This window comes from Miscanthus floridulus, chromosome 4 (genome assembly GCF_019320115.1).
Source record: "Miscanthus floridulus cultivar M001 chromosome 4, ASM1932011v1, whole genome shotgun sequence".
Taxonomy (NCBI): Eukaryota; Viridiplantae; Streptophyta; class Magnoliopsida; order Poales; family Poaceae; genus Miscanthus; species Miscanthus floridulus.
Genome location: NC_089583.1, coordinates 79,831,895 through 79,851,185, shown reverse-complemented (window position 1 = coordinate 79,851,185; position 19,291 = coordinate 79,831,895). Strand labels below are relative to the sequence as shown.

The 19,291-nt window shown below is 40.8% G+C and overlaps 1 protein-coding gene across 1 annotated transcript; it reads right to left on the bottom strand.

Annotated features, from left to right (window-relative positions):
• Positions 1–16,125: 16,125 nt before the first annotated feature.
• On the bottom strand, positions 16,126–19,045 carry LOC136548690 (uncharacterized). The gene is given in 9 exon segments (XM_066540126.1): positions 16,126–16,615; positions 16,772–16,852; positions 17,315–17,389; positions 17,495–17,554; positions 18,117–18,209; positions 18,328–18,523; positions 18,738–18,774; positions 18,777–18,861; positions 18,983–19,045. Coding segments are annotated over 9 exon segments (1,032 nt in total). The 3' UTR covers positions 16,126–16,273.
• Between the last annotated feature and the right edge of the window lie 246 nt (positions 19,046–19,291).

The window sequence follows — 19,291 nt, the reverse complement described above, 5'->3', positions numbered from 1 at the left end:
TGTCTGATGCCCTCTCTAGAGTATCTCAAGCTCCTTATGATATCTCTACCATCTCAATGGCTAGACCCCTTTGGTTACAATAAATTCAAGACTCATATACTGCAGACCCACAGGCTGCCAAGTTATTGTCTGAATTATCTATCTCCTCCCCTATTGGACTTCATTCGCTGAAGGATGGTATCACCGCATACAAGGAGAGGATTTGGGTGGGTTCCCAACCAGTTCTACAGTCTAAGATTTTATCTTCATTACATGCAAGCGCCATTGGGGTCACTCCAGCTATGAAGTTACCTACAAAAGAGTCAAACAATTATTTGCATGGTTCAAGCTCAAATAGTCAATCCAAGACTTCGTAGCTCAGTGTACTATCTGTCAGCTTATCTAGGTCTTTTGGCTCCCTTGACCATCCCTGACCATGCTTGGCATACTATCACCCTGGACTTTATAGAGGGTCTCCCTAAATCTGCTGGTTACAATTGCATATTAGTAGTAGTTGATAAATTCTCAAAATATGCTCACTTTGTGGCTCTTTCTCACCCTTTCACTGCTCTCCAAGTGGCAGTGATCTATCTGAACCATATCTTTAAACTTCATGCATGGCCTTCCAACCATTATGGTTTCTGATAGAGAAGATTTTTACCAGCAATATTTGGCAAGAGTTGTTCAAAATGCTAGATACAAATCTAAGAATGAGTAGTGCCTACCATCTACAAACTGATGGCCGAACTGAACATGTTAACCAATGCCTTGAAACCTATCTTAGGTGCTTTGTGCATGCTTGTCCTACAAAATGGTCACAGTGGCTAGCATTGGCAGAATACTGGTATAACACGTCTTTTCATTCTTCTCTTGGCCAAAGCCCATTTTTAGTCCTTTATGACCATGAACCAAAACACTTCGGTATTGATATCTCTCAAGCTTGTAGGTCCACTGACCTCCAAGGCTGGTTAGAAGAGAGAGCTCTTATGCAATCACTAATAAGTCAGCACCTTGTTCGAACTCAGAACAAGATGAAAGCTCATGCTGATAAGCATAGAACTCTAAGATCCTTTCAACCTGGTGATTCGGTCTATCTGAAAACTCAATCCTATGTACAGACTTCATTAGCACCAAGATCCTCTAACAAATTGACTTTCCGCTTCTTTGGGCCATTTATTACAACTGAGAAGATTGGTTAGTTGACTTATCGTCTATAGCTTCCACCTGATTGTATCATACATCTGGTGTTTCATGTGTCCCAATTGAAGAAGGCAATTTCACCTGCTACCATTGTAAGTCAAGAAGTCCCTGATATTACTAATCAGCTACAAGTCCCTCAAGCAATCCTGGATCGCCATCTTTGTTAGCAAAACAACTCCATGATTTCTCAAGTCATGGTGCGCTAGTTCTACCTCCTCGGCGCACTCTCCACTTGGGAAGACAAAGAACCTCTATGTCAACAGTTCCTGCGCGCACTAGCATGCGTTTCGAGGGGGGAGGGATGTCACCGACGGCACGGCAACCACTACTACTGATTTAGGCGGTGGCAAGGGAAAAGAGGTGAATGCTGATGGAGAGCTGGCGGGAAGGACGCATGGGCTACTGCATACAAAGAAGCCCAACAGTTGGATCTATGGGCCGGAATGGATCAACTAAGGGACCCTGTGTGGCCAAGAATGATGCTGCCCATTGCGGTACCCTTTTATAAGCGAACAGAGAGCCGGTGAGAGACTTGAACTCGGACTTGTATCTATACCGTGCTTGCGGGCGACGGCGGTGGCGACGTACGGCGATCTTGTTGATCGGCCGAGACGTGGTGCCTGCCCATGGTGCCATCGTGCGTGGGTTCAACCCTACGGACCCAAGCTCCGACAGATTTTGGGCTTGCCAAGTAGAGCGCGCGGTTGTCGGTGGGGGCCAAAACCCCGCCGCTGGCTGAGCAATAGAGCGGGCGCTGGCGTGTGGCCGCTAGATGCTCACCCATCACTCTAGGTGCAAGGCCATGGCTGTACCGGCGAACACGTGGTGCCAAAGTGTTCAGCAGCGAGGTGAGTGCGTTGGGCAAAATATTAATGGGTGCAAGTGTCTTGCAGTTGCAGGTTATTCATAATGGCTAATTATATGAATTAATTCTTGCTAGTCGCTAGCCCCTTCAATCCAAACAAAAAAATGGAGAATCTCCAAAAGATTAGCTAAAAAGATTAGCCAAATTTACTGATTTAGCTACTTTGTAAATAGTGGCGGAGCCAGGATTTTTGTGAAACCGGGGCGAGATGCAACGACTATAAGCCACTTGTGCTGATTTGTATGACTGATTTGTTGGGAGAGAAAAATATTGTACCATGGCTGATAAGCCGGGTCATTAAAGCAGCCGAACACAGCCTAAGGATCCATTTGGTAGGGTTCCAACTCATTCTAAGATGGCTTTGGCTCCTCTGGTGGAGTAACTTTGATGGAGCCAATGCCGTTTTGGAAAACATTTCAAAAAACAGCTCTAGTGATAGTTTTATAATAAGTTGTATTATGTTTGTGAAGAGAAATCGGAAGAAGCCATATTTTTGTGGCTCAGGCTCCTCTATAAAAAAATGACTCTAGCTCTGTCTGGCTTTTTTAAGGAGCCGCTTTTTAGATGTTTGTTTAGCAAAGCTCATTGCAAGGAGCCGTGAGAAGCTAGAGCCGGAGCCCTGTTAATAAGGACCTAACACATAATATAGAGCATCGTATATGAAAGCAAAATTATATAACCAAATTATTAAGCTAATCTATCTACCACTAACTACCACCTACAGAATACAGAGCTCTAGTAGAAGAAAGTTTGTACTGCGCTTATTCTGTCTCTACAGAGCTCCTCCAACTATGCTTGATGTGCGTGTTCAGCAGGTGAGCCCGGGCACTGGCTCAGGATGGCTGGGCCTTGGCTCGACCACTGTTTGTAAAATATATCTCACAAAAAATAAAGACTAGCCTACTCCAACAAACTCTCTAAAATTTTGGGTCTCCATATTCAAAAGTGCCACTTGAACAGGCTTGAGAGACATCCTAGCCAGTTCATGTTGTTGCCATCTAGTTCATTGTACATGCAGTGTGCGGGGAGAGGATGGATGGCGAGTGGTAGAGGCTATCCAAGAACAGAGAGCGAACTGTGTGGAATACATGGCTACCAAATTTAGAGTCATTTACCTAGTCTCTTGGAGATGATTTTTTTCCTAAGAGCAACTCCAACAAAAGAGCTATCCATGTTGTGTAATCTATATTTGAGTATTTTGGAAAAAAGAGAGAGTCCAACAGCTATTGTATCTAGCTTTCTAAAATAGCAAGTCATGTATCCCGGAGTTCTCGCATACTAGATATAGCTTGCATGTGCCGCTAGTCATTCGCCTCATCTTATTGGAAAGGCTGTTGGAGTTTTCTGTTTTTTTTTTCTGGGGTTTCTATTTTAGAGAACGGCTAAATCATGAGTTTAGCCATCTATTTTTAACAACTCTGTTGGAGTAGCTTTAATACTAGCTATATTGTGCTTTACAAAATGATTTGGCTAATCTTTTGGGGATGCTGACTTGGCATTAACTGCCTTAATTTTGGATTGTGAATGGTGCTAGACAGTGCAACCATGAACCATTAGAGCAATTGCGCCCTATTTTATGGTTTTATTAGCATCATGGAATGTCTACCATCTTTCAAGATGCGCAACAACAACCAAGAGGAGCTCACAAAGGCATTCCTAGAGAAAAAAGAAAAGAAAATAAAAATAAAACAAGGGAAGAGTTTCATTTGTTACTATGGCTAAGGCTTAAGAGTTTAAGCAGGCCAGGCCATTACAATAAGCTTAGCTCAGCTTTCAACACCTTCGATCTTGTGATAATCCCATAGGATTGAACTACCACAGCATGTGTGCCATGCTCAATGTTTACTACCCTAGTGTTGGACAATGGCGAATCCATGCTTATAACCCCCTTTTCCTATGTTGCAGCAATAGACCTGCTGAAAGACTTCAAAGTGCAAGCCATCATTGGGCCAAAGACATCATTGCAGGCGAGGTTCATTATTGGCATCGGTAACATGACAAATGTACCCATATTGTCTTATTCGGCCACCAGTCCTTACTTGTTAGCTAAGCAGTCCAAGTACTTTATTCGGACTGCCCTGGATGATGCCTCGCTGGTCCCTGCAATAGTTTCTCTGATTGAATACTTCAGTTGGCGCCAAGCCATACTTATCTATGAGGATTCTGGATTTGGTAGAGGCATTATACCATATCTTGTGGATGCTCTCCAAGACATTGACACACACATTCCATACCGAAGCATCATACCTTCTGTTCCTACTGATGACCAGATAAACTTGGAGCATAACAAGCTAAAGACTATGCAATATCAAGTCTTTGTCGTGCATGTCATCCGATGTTGCAGCACGCCTCTTTGTCCTTGCACATGATGTTGAGATGCTGGTTGATGGTTATGCCTGGATTGTGACCGACAGTGTAGGCAACATGTTTAGCACCCTTGATGGGAACACGATCCCATTCAATGGAGGGTGTTCTTGGTGTGAAGCCTTACATTCCATGATTGGACAAGCTGCTCAACTTCCATGCTCGATTTCTTTCACGGTACAAACAACAGAACCCAGGTGCACCTGAACCAGCAAATCCAAATGTTTTCCACCTGTGGGCATATGACACAGCATGGGCCATTGCAACGGCCCTAACAAAGGTTGGACCCCTTACACTGGGCTTCAAATCGCCATCATCACAGAACAGCAATAACTTCAATGATCTGCGCGTGCTTGGCGTGTCACAAGATGGGCCAAGACTTGTTGATGCCATCCAGGCCACCAAGTTCCAAGGCATATCAGGTGAATTTATTCTAGTTGATGGCCAGAGGCAGGCATCAGTATTTGAGATATTTAATGTGATTGGTAATTCATATCAAAGTGCTGGGTTCTGGACACCCAAGTTTGGCCTAAGCAAGAAACTTGTTACCTCTTCAGGTCCAAGTGATATCGTTGGATTGAATGCACTTATTTGGCCTGGTGGTTCAGCACACAGACTCCTAGGGGTTGGGAGTGGCCAGTGTCTGGAAAGAAGTTGAAGATTGTTGTGCCAGTAAAACCTGCACCTAACGCATTTGTGAATGTTAAGAAGAATCTAGCTACTGGAAAATTCGATGTGACCGGATACTGTATAGATGTATTTGAAGCTGTCATGCAGGAGATGCCGTATGCTGTCCCCTATGAGTATGTTCCTGTTGCGGACCCTAACATGGCCACCAACTTGACCATATCGTACACTGAGATATGTCACCAGGTTTCCTTGAAGGTAAGCATGAAAATATTTCACATGCCATATGCCACACTTATGCTATTGACTTGATCTGATCTGTAAGATTCAGTATGAATCAGAGAAATAATAATAGGATAAAAAAGATGGACAAGGAAGCAAACAGACGAGCGATAGTAACTCCAACATATTAACTCAGACAAGTATGCGATCTAATTACTCTTACTCATTTGTGTTGAACAGAAATACGATGCAATGGTTGGGGACACCACAATAATAATTAATCGCTCCTTGTACGTGAACTTTACATTACCTTTACACTGAATCGGGAGTGCAGATGGTTGTTCCCATGAACAAGAACTGGAGCACGAGCTTGTGGGTTTTTCTTAAGCCTATCGAACAAATGCTATGGGCAGCCTTCTTGGCTGTTTTTGTATTCACGGGTTTTGTCATATGGCTTGTTGCGCACAAGGAAAGCAGGGATTTTGGTGGCAGCGCATGGAGGCAGCTTGTCAACATTGCTTATTTCAGCTTTCAAGTACTTCTTGCTGTTCCAAAGGGTGAGCTACAAAAGCTTCTCACTATCGCATTAGCAAACTTGCAGCTTTTTACTACCATTTTTACTTAGCTTCTTACACTAAATAACCTTTGTATAGATGTTGAAATGTAATTAATGAACTATGGAACTATCTATACAAGGATCATCAGAATCGTACAGTGCTGGCTAGTTTAAAACAAAAATATTAGCATAACAGTTTCTGTATATATTATGAGGACTAATTTATAGTTTTATACAATTGTTGTTTTTGCATTAGACATTGATACCGAAATTAACTTAAATAAAAAATTGGCAACTTCGATCGTATGTGTTGCTAACATTTTAGTGAGGCTCTTGTTCTCCTTTCATTGCCTTCAAAGTTTATTTTGTTACCAAATTATGCCAAATTCTTAGGGAACCAATTTGATGACCAATTTTTTTTGGTATTACAGAATTTTTTGGTATGGCATTTTGCTTGCTAACAAAATGTACATAACCCTGATAAGTTTGTGCTATATATTCTTGCAGACCCAAAACTAAAGAAAAAAAAGGGCGTACTCAGTGCAGAGAGCTCCCGCTCTGTGCGGCGTGTGGGAAAGGGTGTTAGTGGCAAGCCTTACCCTCGCCTGTGCAATGCAAGGAGACCGCGACTCGAACCCAGGACCTTCCGGTCACAGGCAGTAAGACTCTACCGCTTGCACCAGACCCAAAACCGAAGAAATGGCTATCAAAATTTGCACTAATAAACTTGGTGTTACTGGTTTGGTTGTTGGAGAAACTCTATAGTGCAAGCTTGACCTCCATGATGACTGTACACCAACTCCAGCCAACGGTTGTTGACTTGAATCAACTTATTAGTAATAAAGATTATATTGGTTACCTGGGTGGGTCTTTTGTTAAGGATTTCCAGAAGAGCCAAAAAGTAGAGGAGCACAAAATTAGAAAGTACTGCTGTACATATCAGTGTGCTGAGGCACTGATGAAAGGGAGCTGGAATGGCGGTGTTGCAGCAGTATTCGATGAGATACCGTACCTCAAATTGTTTATGTCGAAGCACTGCAGGAACCACAGTATTGTTGGTCGTGTTCACTAGACCGGTGGATTTGGCTTTCCGTTTGTGTGCCCTTAAACCCGGCTTAATCCGCTTCTTTTTTCATCCGGAACAGTGTTTTTCTTTCACAAATTCCTCCAACATTCCTCCGAACCATCCAAATTCCTCCAAGCGAACAGGCATCCATTTCATCCATTTGCTTCCTGACTACTTCCTCAGGCCATAGATAGATGTCGTTTTGGAAGTAGAAACTTAAACCTCATGCCACTGTTTAACCAGGCACTCTTGTAGCTTTGACGTGGTTAAACTTTTGAAACTGTCAATATCCAAAAGGGCATGCGATTTATGACTGGTCGGGAGTATATATAAATTGGTGGCTTTAGGTTGTAGTTAGGTAGGTGGACTTATGACTTGTCACTAACATTTCAATTTTCCTGTGCATCAAGTTTTGCATGGTTTACGTTTCAAAATTATTCATCTTATTCTGGTTGCTTTGCAACTGACAGGTTTTCCCCAAGGGCTCTCCACTCGTCGCCGATGTGTCAAGGGCCATACTGACCATGACAGAAGGAGACATGTTTGCAGGCATTGAGCAGAGATGGTTCGGAGATGAGGTGACCTGCAATAACCAGGCAAATGCTGTTGAGTCAGGCTCTGTTATTACCTTGAGCAGTTTAAGAGGAGTGTTCTTCATAACCATTGGTCTTTGGGCTGTTGTGGGGATAATCTGTGCAGTCATATGGTTCCAACCAAGGCAAGAAGAAGAGCCAGTCCAGGAAGCAGTTGCTAAACTTGCTGTTGAGCATGTCTGTGGCAACAGAGATGAGAGTATTATTTGGCGCATTGGCAGAGATAGTCATTTGCTCATTCAGTTGCATGGTAATCCACCGCGGCCTGCTGATGCAGGAGCTGAAGGAGTGGCACAGCCAGAAGCTGGTCTTGATGGTGTAGAGCCACCACCGGATGCTATAAATTTGGAAGGACCGGATGAGCTGGTGCGCTTGGTGGAGCTCCCATTGCTAACGGCTGCAATAGAAAACGACAAGCGTAATGAACAACGAAACTGAAGCTGTACAATATACTTCGTTTTCTACCAAAATGAAAACGAGCACGTATAATTTCTATTCCCTTCCCTTGTATGCTTCATCGCAGTGCGGTCTCTGAACTAGCTGTGGACAATGCAAAAAAGGGTCTACACTGTGCACATGCCAACCTTGATTTACCTATGTTATCGGTCACCCATGGGCCATGGCAATTGAGAATACTTGGAATTAGGACTCATAAGACATTTTGACTTTTTAAATATATTACAAAAGCTATCTATCTAACAAAGCTTAAACGTCTTATAATTTAGAATGACGGGAGTAACTTTTTTTTTGAAAGTTTAAGTTTCATTGCTTATGAGCATATTATGGGCGTGATTGGTTGCAGAGCAAGCATTGAGCCAGGATGGCTAGGCTGTGCAGGACCGAAGAAGTCAGGTTGAGCTCGTTCAGGTGGTCGTGTTTGGTTGTCTTTGCTGTTGGTTCAGTACAAGACATGGTTGTGTTTGGTTGCATGCATGCATTAGTTTTTTGGGTGTCACGTATGGGTCCCTGCATCCTGGGTGAATCAAGTCATCCTGCACCATGAGGGAAGGAGAAATCCAGAAGACGAAGTCGTGCAGGGTGGATGAGGGCAGATGAATGAAAGGATACAGGCGAAAGGAGTGAGCAGAGCAACCAAACACGCCGCATGAATGAGGTCAGACAACTAAACGGTGCAAGGACGGTCCGGTTCGGCCAACCAATCATGCCCTATAGGAATGAGGCAAAGCATTACCCAATCAAAGTTCCGGAGTGCCCTTTGCTATCTTGTTTGTTTACTCTTGCGAGCTTTATACCTATCAAAGATTAGGAGTGCTGTGTGAAGAAGTATATGTATAAAGCAAATGAAGGAATGAAAAAGAAATATAAATATCAAATTTCCCCTAATGCTCTCATCTCCCTCCAAGCCGACTCCGTCCTTCGGTGTTTACACCTATGATCACATATTTCACTTCCATCCTATCATGTGAAATGTTAAAATTTGAGCATGTGCACATGTATTTCCATGTAAGATGGGAAAATTGAAATCAAATGTAAGGTTGCTTCTATTGACTATGATTATTCTTTTGGAACTTTTTCCCTTGCTCTGCAATCTGTCCATCCTGAGTGAAGCCCTCGATTTGACACGGATACTTGTATTTTTCTTGATTTATTTCAAGACTTAACTTTAATGGTGTTGCTTTTCCAATAGTAAGTGATGTGGCCGTTGACAACGAGATGCTCATGGTGACTTCGTCTATTTCGAGCTTAGACTTTCGAAAGTACTCATAAAGGTAGGGTATATGTGCATATTCATGTGGGTGAATGTACGTACATGTATGAGTGACTGTGTCTATAGTGTGATTAAAAAAATATCTCTCAAAGGGATATAACCTGAAAATAGATTTCGCTGCATTGAGCTAGATGGTGTTTGCTTCTGGGCCCATGAGGCCGTGAAGGGACAAGGGAGAGATGCATTGAGGCAGAGATGGAGTTCAGGAAGGACTCGCTGAACTTTTGCTATTGGGCATGCCCATGGGCCATGGCAGCACAACTGAGAACATTCAGCCACTACCTCCTCTGGAAGGAGGACATGGCCTAGTAGAAGACTGAAGAGCAAACGCCGGCATCAGAGAGCCACCACCGGCGCCACAAGTATAGCTTAAGTTGCTCCCCATCGGAAAAAAAAAAGGAGCGCCGATGAGCCTAACAAAACCGAAGATGAACATATTTATTGGGAGGCAGTAGTGCCCGAACGTCCAGCCCCAGCAGCACATCCAGACGCAGCTCCCCACCCATATGATATGATCCATAGGAGCCCGTCTGATATGAGTGGCTCGCCCTAGCCTTCCCACAGCGCGGCATGTGCCGCCCTAGCCACCCCCATCTGCGGCCCTCGGCGCGACGCGTGCCCCGTCCGCAGCCCCCAGGGCGCCACACACCCCATCCCCTAGCACCCGGCCGTGTCTCCTTAACTCTCTGAACGTATCTCTAAAACATAAAACACTTGAGATATATAAACACTTGAATGCAAATACGTATGAAGGAGATGAAATATTTAGAACATACAAATGCAATATATGTGTGAAATATATGCAACATCCAGATTAAACATTTGCAACATAAAAACACTTACTACACATTAGACTGAAACAGCTGAAATATTTAGAACATGCTATTGCAACATCTATGTGAAACATATGCAATATTCATCAGAATGTTTGCAACATATGTCTAGAACAGATGAAACATTTTGAACAGACGCTTACAATATGACTCTAAAACACTTGTAACATATGCAACATGTGCAAACATCGCTGATCTACTTTTGCAACATCCATTTAAAATAATTGCAACATACATCTGAAATGTTAAAACACTTGAAACATGCATTTGCAACATAGGGGAGGGGAGGCCCGGGCCGGTTGATTGCGACCATCGGGGTGGGAGCCAGCGGCGACCAGCATCGCGCGGCCACCACCAGCATCTAGCCGCGCTCATGGGTGCCCTAGGCTTAGTTGGGGACGACTCGAGGCACCCCGCCACGTTAAAGTGACATTTAATCCAAAAGACAAAGTGTCAACGTTAAAGTGACATTTAATTCAAAAGACAAAGTTCGTGAAATAAACACAATCACGGAGAACGTGGCGTCACAGGTTATAGACTTTTCCGCGATGCGGCTAAGATAATATTTTATATCATGTAAATCGTGATTATAGGGGGCGTGATTGCCTGTAGGGCGTCATTTGTTGCCTGCTTGCAGCAGTTCACATAGTTTTTTTTAATTTATTAATCTCACACATAGTTGATTAGCCATGAAGCGTTCAGGATGAACGTCATGCACAAGCGGCCATATATACAAACTTAAATATAATATTTGAGTAAATATAAACGTGTTACACAACATTGTTCTTGAAATGTAAATCTAACAAGGAATATATGACTCAAGATCACATGGAACATAAATGATCATAAATGGTTGGGGCTGTCCATTCACCATCTTCCTCATCATCCCAGGTAATGAAATATGTGGAATTTAATGACCGTTGATGATCTGATCATAGGTGATGTCATACTATATGAAAAGCAAATTATTCGCCTTCTTTGCATCAGCGTCAAGAATTTCCTTGGGAATATCATCATAACCTTGCAAAGAACAATCCGAGTCAGACTGTCAGACACCAACAGCGATAAAGATATTTTGGTAAAAGAGGCTGTTCATAGTATTATTTTCTGTCCATAGCAATACACGAGCACCCAACCAACAGAACGATATGATCAATAAATACCTAGATGATACCATATATAGGAAACAAATCCTTATTACATTCTTTACTCTAATAGGTTCGTGCCCGTGCATTGCTACGGGTTTAAAGTTTTTCTAATGTGTGTTTTGAAGGGCTCGAAGCATAATACATTATAGTCACAAAAAAAGAAGCATAATACATTATACAAATACAATAACTATTTTTTTAACAAAGTACAAGATTGAGAAGCAAATTGTCTAGCTTGTTTGGTTAATATATGAGCATCTTGGGGGTCCTATGAAAGCTACGTGTTTAAGTTGCAGAATATAAAAGAATTACAGTTAACCTAAAAATAATACAGATAGAGCAGCTTATCTATGGTGACATATGTGTTCCTTCTTATCATACTCCGATTGTAAGTTGACCCATCCTTGTAAGTTGTTCAAGAATGATCACATTGTTGCAACCACACAGGAACAGAGCAGATGATAGGCACAAGTATTCAAGAATGATTAGATTGTTGCAACCCACACAAAAATATTTGGGTGCTCTAGTCATGTATTCCATGGCCCAAGAACCATCCCTCTGAAAGCACATGACAGGCATGACTAACTCTCCACCACCAGCAACAACAAATAGCAATCACTTGTAAGAAAAAAAATGAAATCTCATTACACAAGATGTTTCAGTAGTATTACAAGGGAAAAATGTCGACACCATAACAGACTATCAGTGAAAAAACAATCTGGTTTCAGCCTACCGGACCATATCGTTAAGTAACTTATGGATGAGCTTTCTTTCTCTGATATGCTTTTAAGTAGCTGATGTTCTTCTATTTATCTAGGACAACTCAAGACATGCACTAATTCATCAACTGTAATTTAAATGTGCAAGCATGATCTATGTCCAAAAATTAGTTAATGGGCAAATGTATAGCCTCACAAACAAAAACTTCTTCTAGACAAGCCGCTGTGCAACCATGATAAATCTAAGATTGATCCAGTAACTAAATTTGCACATATATATATGACAATATGAGAAGGGAACATTTGATACAAGCTGGCCCATACAGGATATGTGCTTGTGTTTGTAAAATAGGAGCCGATTCTCTCTTTGCTTGTAAAGAGAAATCGATGCAACCATGACTCTGGTTGGACATTTTAGGAAAAAAAATAGCTGAAGGACAACACAGAATCGATTGGCTCTGAATTATTGAATTTTGTCCCTAGTGCATGACTCACTCTGATGGCATATGTGCTCACACCCAATGAAGATATCTGGTTTGTTGGGCACTGCATTGAAAACTGCAGCTCTGCCTATGCTGTGCATTTCTGTGTTTTTCGTGTTTGTGAAAGCCAAATCATCGTATATTAATCAGTTACCTCTTCCAATAGGCATGCTTTCTTGCAGTGGTATTAATCCTCCAAATGTACCTTATAGTTTGCGCAGTTTAAGTTCATTCAGCATATTGATGGACCAACAACCATGTAAAGCAAATTCGCTTTGATAAAAGAATGGATAGCAGTAAAGGAAGCACCATCATGCCAATGTCCAACCTACTTTTTGGTAATTGATGACAACCCTTTCACAAAGATCTCATGATCACTTTGATAAACTAGGTTAGCACTTAGGGTTTCATCAATTCACCAAAACCAAACTAGAGCTTTCAATTTCTCTCTTTTTGGTAATTGATGACAACTTCTTCACAAAGATATGAATTGAAATTTATTTGAATCCATGTTGCTTACCCAAGTATATTTACCATATGTAAAAGGGTATGGACAAGTTTCATGAATTCCATATGGTAGCAATTGCCCCCTACATATGTGCCAAGAGTTTGGATTGTAGCTTGCACATATGTTTAGATAGGAAATGTAGGAGACAATGTCTACCAAATGATGCTAAGGTATAAAAGATGGACCTTTGAAGCGTGATACCAATCGGAGTGCACCAATATACCATTCTTAGCACCATTAGTAACTAGACATACACACAAACTAGAATACCCCATGAGATCAACATTAGAAGTAAGGGTCTAGTTTTCATAAAATGAACATAAGTCTAGTTTCTTAACCTATGCATGCTCATTTTTTATTTCATCATTCAATCCTACAACTAGCATATACCACACAAGCATGGATATTAAAATTTAAAACTTATGACATGCAAGCAAATATATGAAATGATCATTCAAATGCATCCATCAAGTTTATGAGCTTGCTCCCCATACTTGTGTGCTCAAAATTTTAATTGAACACGCTACTTTGTCATATCTCTCTTCCTATGTTATCTTTTTACTATCTTTTGTCATATATCTCCCCCTATGTTATCTTTTCACTATCTTTTCTTTACTTTATCATATCTCTCCCCCTATGTTATCTTTTCACTATCTTTGTATACTATTTCTCCCCCTTGTCATCAATGACCACAAATGTTTAAAATGTAGATAGGTTGAGATTATCAATGTCAATCAATGAGGTGAAGATCCCAAATTTGGTTCAATCTAGAACATTTGCCAAAGATATTTAACTCGGTTTGATCCAAGGACAAGCTTCTTCACACATTCAAATAAGAGTTATCTTGTACCATGTCGAGTTAAACACTTATAACTCATTTTCTAGATCAAACACTAGGTTTACAAGCCCACAAACATGTTATATGCTACCACTAGACCAAATTAAGCATAGAAGCAATAGTGGTACCATACAAACATCAAAATCATTTGATTTTCTTGAATGCGCCTATTAAATGTGAAAGATGACTAGATGCACTAAACATGTCCTTAGCAAGGATGTCTGCCATGCTAATCAACTTTTACCTTGGATTGCTCAAATAAGAGGCATGTCATATAAGTGAGGGGTGTATCAATACATATTTGAGAAATCCAATATGTTCAACTCATTCCTTAGCTTGCAAAATCTTTTCTCATCCAATGGCTTGGTGAATATATCGGCAAGTTGATCTTCGGTGCCTACACTCTTAATGCAAATGTCCCCTTTTCGTTGGTGATCTTTTATGAAATAGTGACGGACATCAATGTGCTTTGTTCTTGCATGTTGAACCGGATTGTTAGTTAACTTGATTGCACTCTCATTATCACATAGCAATGGCACTTTCTTGAACTTGATTCCAAAGTCACTCAAGGTGGCCTTCATCCAAAGTATTTGTGCATAACAACTACCAACGGATATGTATTCAGCTTCGGCGATTGATAATGCAACATATTTTTCTTCTTTAATGACCATGAAACAAGTGATCTTCCCAATAATTGATATGTGCCTGAGGTGCTCTTTCTTTCAACCTTGCATCCCGCATAATCCGAGTCAGAGTAACCAACTAGCTCAAACTTTGCTCCTTTGGCATACCACAAACCAATGTTTTGTTTATGCTTTAAGTACATCAATACTTTGTAGCCTTCAAATGATTTTCTCTTGGTGAGGCTTGAAATCTTGCACACATGCATACATTAAACATGATATCTAGCCTTGATGCGGTCACATAGAGTAGGCTTCCAATCATAGACCGATATAATTTTTGATCCACCATATTGCCACTTGCATCACTATCCAAGTTTCCATTTGTTCTCATTGGTGTACTAATAGCTTTGCTATCACTCATGCCAAACTTCTTAAGCATGTCTTTAATGTACTTGCCTTGACTCACAAATGTACCATTCTTCAATTGCTTGATTTGAAGACTAAGGAAGTAACTTAACTCTTCAATCATAGATATTTCAAACTCATTAGCCATTATTTTTTCAAACTCTTCACAAAAGTATTGATTGGTTGATCCAAATATGATGTCACCAACATAGATTTATAACACAAAAGAGTGGTGTCAATCTTGCCCATCATAAACTCTTTAGAGAGTAGAAAATTCATCAATCTCTCATACCATGCTCTAGGTGCTTGCTTCAAGCCATACAATACCTTCTTCAATTTGTACACATGGTCGGGCTTCTTGTCATCTTCAAAACCAGGAGGTTGTTCAACATATACTTCTTCATTGATGTAACCAGTGAGAAATGCACTCTTAACATCAATTTGATATATTTAAACAGGCGTTTAATTTAATATATTTAAACAGCGTTTAATATATTTAAATGATGTTTAACATAGTAAAAGAATGTCACATGTTTTATTTAGACCTTAAATGGTGAATTAAACAGTTGAAGTTTAAACCGTTAAAAGTTAAATGTGATTAAATAAGGAGCATTACAACTACTGCATTGCACTAGCTAATTAACATCGTAAGTATATAAGATGGAGTGAGATTTAGTTTTATTCCAAAAAATATTTGATAGAATATTTATTTTGTAGCTTTTTTTTTGGCTACACAAATATGTAAATCTTAGTATTAATATACAAAATTGTTTAGATCATTTAACTCTGTTTGAACACCGTTCTAAATGACCTAAACGCTAAATTCGACTTTTTAGCGTTTTAGGATAACACTGGTTGAAATCGAATAAATTTGGTCCTCGTGTTGACTTCAAATGTGTTCTACTTTCTAAAATGATTAATTTTTTTGTTTAATATCTAAAAATTCATAACTAATTCATTTTGAATTGGAAAATTACGAAACTAGTACCAGTTTCTTTCTAAAAGTGTTTGATGCTCTGTTTAGAGTTATTTGGGTCTTACGAAGTTATGTTCCTATTGTTTATTGCTTATAGTCATGCATACTATTTATTTAAATTATCGTTTTGCATCTACTTTATGTTGATTACTTGTTTGGGGCACTGCCTATTTTTAAACCTATAACCTAATCAGGAAATCAACATAAAGTAAATTACTACTCATGCAATGCCTAAATATGATCTATACATATGGTGAAGCATGATATCTATGAGGTTGGTATCACCTTTTCTCATCTTTTTCTATGTATAACTTATAGCCTGCCAGATCATCCTGCACGAGTGGAACATCAAGAAATCAGAGCAAGTTTGTTTACGACTCCTGTGCAAAACTGGGGGAAAACATTCTACGTTCCAAATCCAATTCAGATACCAGACACCACCACATTCAAATTCATCGGCATCACTAGTGACATCCTACACCACACTGCACTCCTGCAAACGATAACAAAACGCAGCGAGATCGAGTGGCCATGGCCGTGCTACAAAACACTGCTGCCAAGTTTGTCCCTCCACGCCAAATAACCATGCCGTTTCTGGACGACGTCCGGAAGAAGGGCGGCGTCCTCGACGACAATGTTGGAGCCTTGATCGATTCTGTACGATACATCGATGCCTTCAAGATGTAGGTGGTAAACCACACCGCAGTGACCTGTGTCCCTGTGGTCATCATCAGTGTCTTCGCCACAGTGGTCATTGGCATCAGCTTCCATGCTCACTTGATGGGGACGGGGCCGCTGTGAGATAGATCTGATGTCCCAGGAAAGGACCTGCTTGATAAGATCCTGAAACTCGTCTGCTGAAGCATAGAGCGACTGCTGCTGCTGAAACAAATAAAAAGATTTTGAATTGTAAGCCCAAATTCTTATTTACAGTTGTCCTAGTGTGATCCCTTCTCATATGAAAAAAAGAAATGAAATTTAATTGCTATTCAGCATATAAGATTTCTTTTTTACAGACAAAACATCAATACCACTTACTATATGCGTCCAGCAAGTGGGAAGCGCAAAAATGAAATGTTCAGAAAAATGGACAGACTCCACGGCTAATGCACCATCAACCTGCTTCAACAAAATTCTCCAGGTGATGAACAATGAAGGTACTCAATTGTAGCATTGGCATAAAATATAGCAATATGAGATCTTGCACGCGAGCTGTGAATCAACAATTCCTGAATGGAACATAAACTTTTCTTTCAATACCCAAATCTTACTCTCAAGTATCATTCAATAACCCCCATATTACAGAAGAAAAGATTTACCAAAATTCTGAACTGTCTAAAAATAAAATTAAAGCACGAGCTACACATCTTTTCAATTAGATAAGGCCAGTGCACTTGTATGAAGATAACTAATTAGCATGTATATGCAGACATCATCAAGCATCAAATGCTGTCCAGCGTTCACTACTCGGCAGAACGATGATTCATCCAGAAAAATAAACACACTTATTTCGAATTGATGAGAGAGATGAATTTTCAAGTTTGGAGAAATGCATGAACTGAGATGCAATATTGTACATACCTCTAACCAATTGGGAACAGCTGCACCTTTAATACTGTCAGAATATGGCAGGTATGGTTTAATATCAAGCACAGGCTGTTGATAGGTGATCAATGTATTAGGAAGAGTTCACAGCTGACAGAGCTTAATTATATCAATCCTTTGCATAATACTGGACCATATAAACGCTTAAATTGGTACCATGCCATCAACCAAATCTACTCCAGAAAGCAAAAGAGTATGCCCATCCACCGCCTCCACCTGTAAAACGTTGAAATGAAGGGAAGAAAACGTCAAACCACTATAGCATGCTTAACAAGATTAACTAAAGCAGGCAACAGCTCAAAGCGCATAAGAAATGTTCACATCCAAGCATACACAGTAGCCCTAGCATCTAGCAATCCTAGCATGCTTAACAAGGTCAAGCAAACTAGGCAATAGCCCAAAGCAAATAAGAAATGTTCACACCCTAGAATCAATCGGAATCAATATATTAGTTGCCTTTCTTATAATTTAAGTGACACAGTAGGATGTTTTGGTCACAAGAAAACCTTTCTGAAGAGAATCCCTGTGGTGAAATCTGTGTGAAAAAACATCCTTCAGACATTAGATAGCAAGCAGCATTATAGATAGCAATGATCGTTATGATTATTATCCTAGAAATTTACAATTCTTCAATCCTAATATTGATTTCCTCACTGTGTTCCAGAAAACAATAATTGAAGACAAACACTGGACCATGTCAGGTGATACTTCAACCATTGCACTGCAGAGATCATAGAGGACAATAAGAGGAAGGCTAGTTGAGTTGTATAATTAGTACCTTTGCTACGCTGAGTCCGATTGGATTAGGCCGATGTGGCGATCTAGTTCCCAAAACCCCCATCTTGCCCCCTTTCAAACTCGGTACCCTTACCTTCGATGAGAAAGCAGAAAATTCCATTAGTTCAACCCAATATCCACTGCAACATTCAGAAGAATATTGATTTATATCAGAAAAAGGAACCACCAAAGGGCTAAGAACAAAACCATACCTTTGCTTTTAGCTTAGACCTAGCAGGATCTTTCCATAGTTTATCAAGATCAGTGTTAAGGTGAAAAACATAAAGAATCCAGCAATGTGAGTAACTTGCTAGTCCCTCCAGGGCTGCTGCGGGGACTCGGGCTGGATCAAGCGCCACAGTTGCCCTAGCCAACGTAACTACCAAAGGCTGCCTTGGTGTACCATTCCTGCGTTTGTAGGGTCAGCAAGGCATATACGTTTAGGTCCATAGCTCGGATTAATTGATAATTTGCCCCTCTTTAAGAGTGGACCATAGCTCGGTTTCCAGACCTGAACATTTACATACATCCACACCAAGCATTCACTCTGGCAACTATTCAAGAAATTGATTGAATCCTACAAAGCGTGAGAAATGGGAACAAAATCGATGGCAATCAGCACCTAGTGGAGAAGCAGGACTGGACAGTGCCAATCGGCGCAGCGGGTAAGATGCTGGTGCGGCGGCCTTGGCCTGCCTCGCCTCGTCGGAGCGAGACTCCTGCTGACTCAGTGCCGTCCTCAGCGACTGCAAGCAAGGAAACGAAATAGAGATTCGGCAGCACGAGCCTGGTGATATGGCCCAACTCGAAGAGAAGTGCACGTTGGAACACGAGAAAACTTGCAGCGCCGGACGGCGGCGACCTCACCTGCTGGGCCCGCACTCTGCCGCGGCGCTCGGCAGCGACCTTTTCCGTAGGCTCCATGTCCATGTCTTCGACCGGAATATTATTCATAGCCTCACTATATGGTTTATCGCCTACATCATTAAAATTCTCATATGCTCCTTAAGAGCCACTAGATTCATTAAATTACATCATATGTTTCTTCAATCAAGCCGATGACATGATTAAATACTCTATATATTTTGGATTTTAATGAGTAAAACCAATATCACAACGTCTTTGATGTTTCTCTAGGTGTTGTCATTTCTTGTAGATGTAGCATTTGCAACCAAA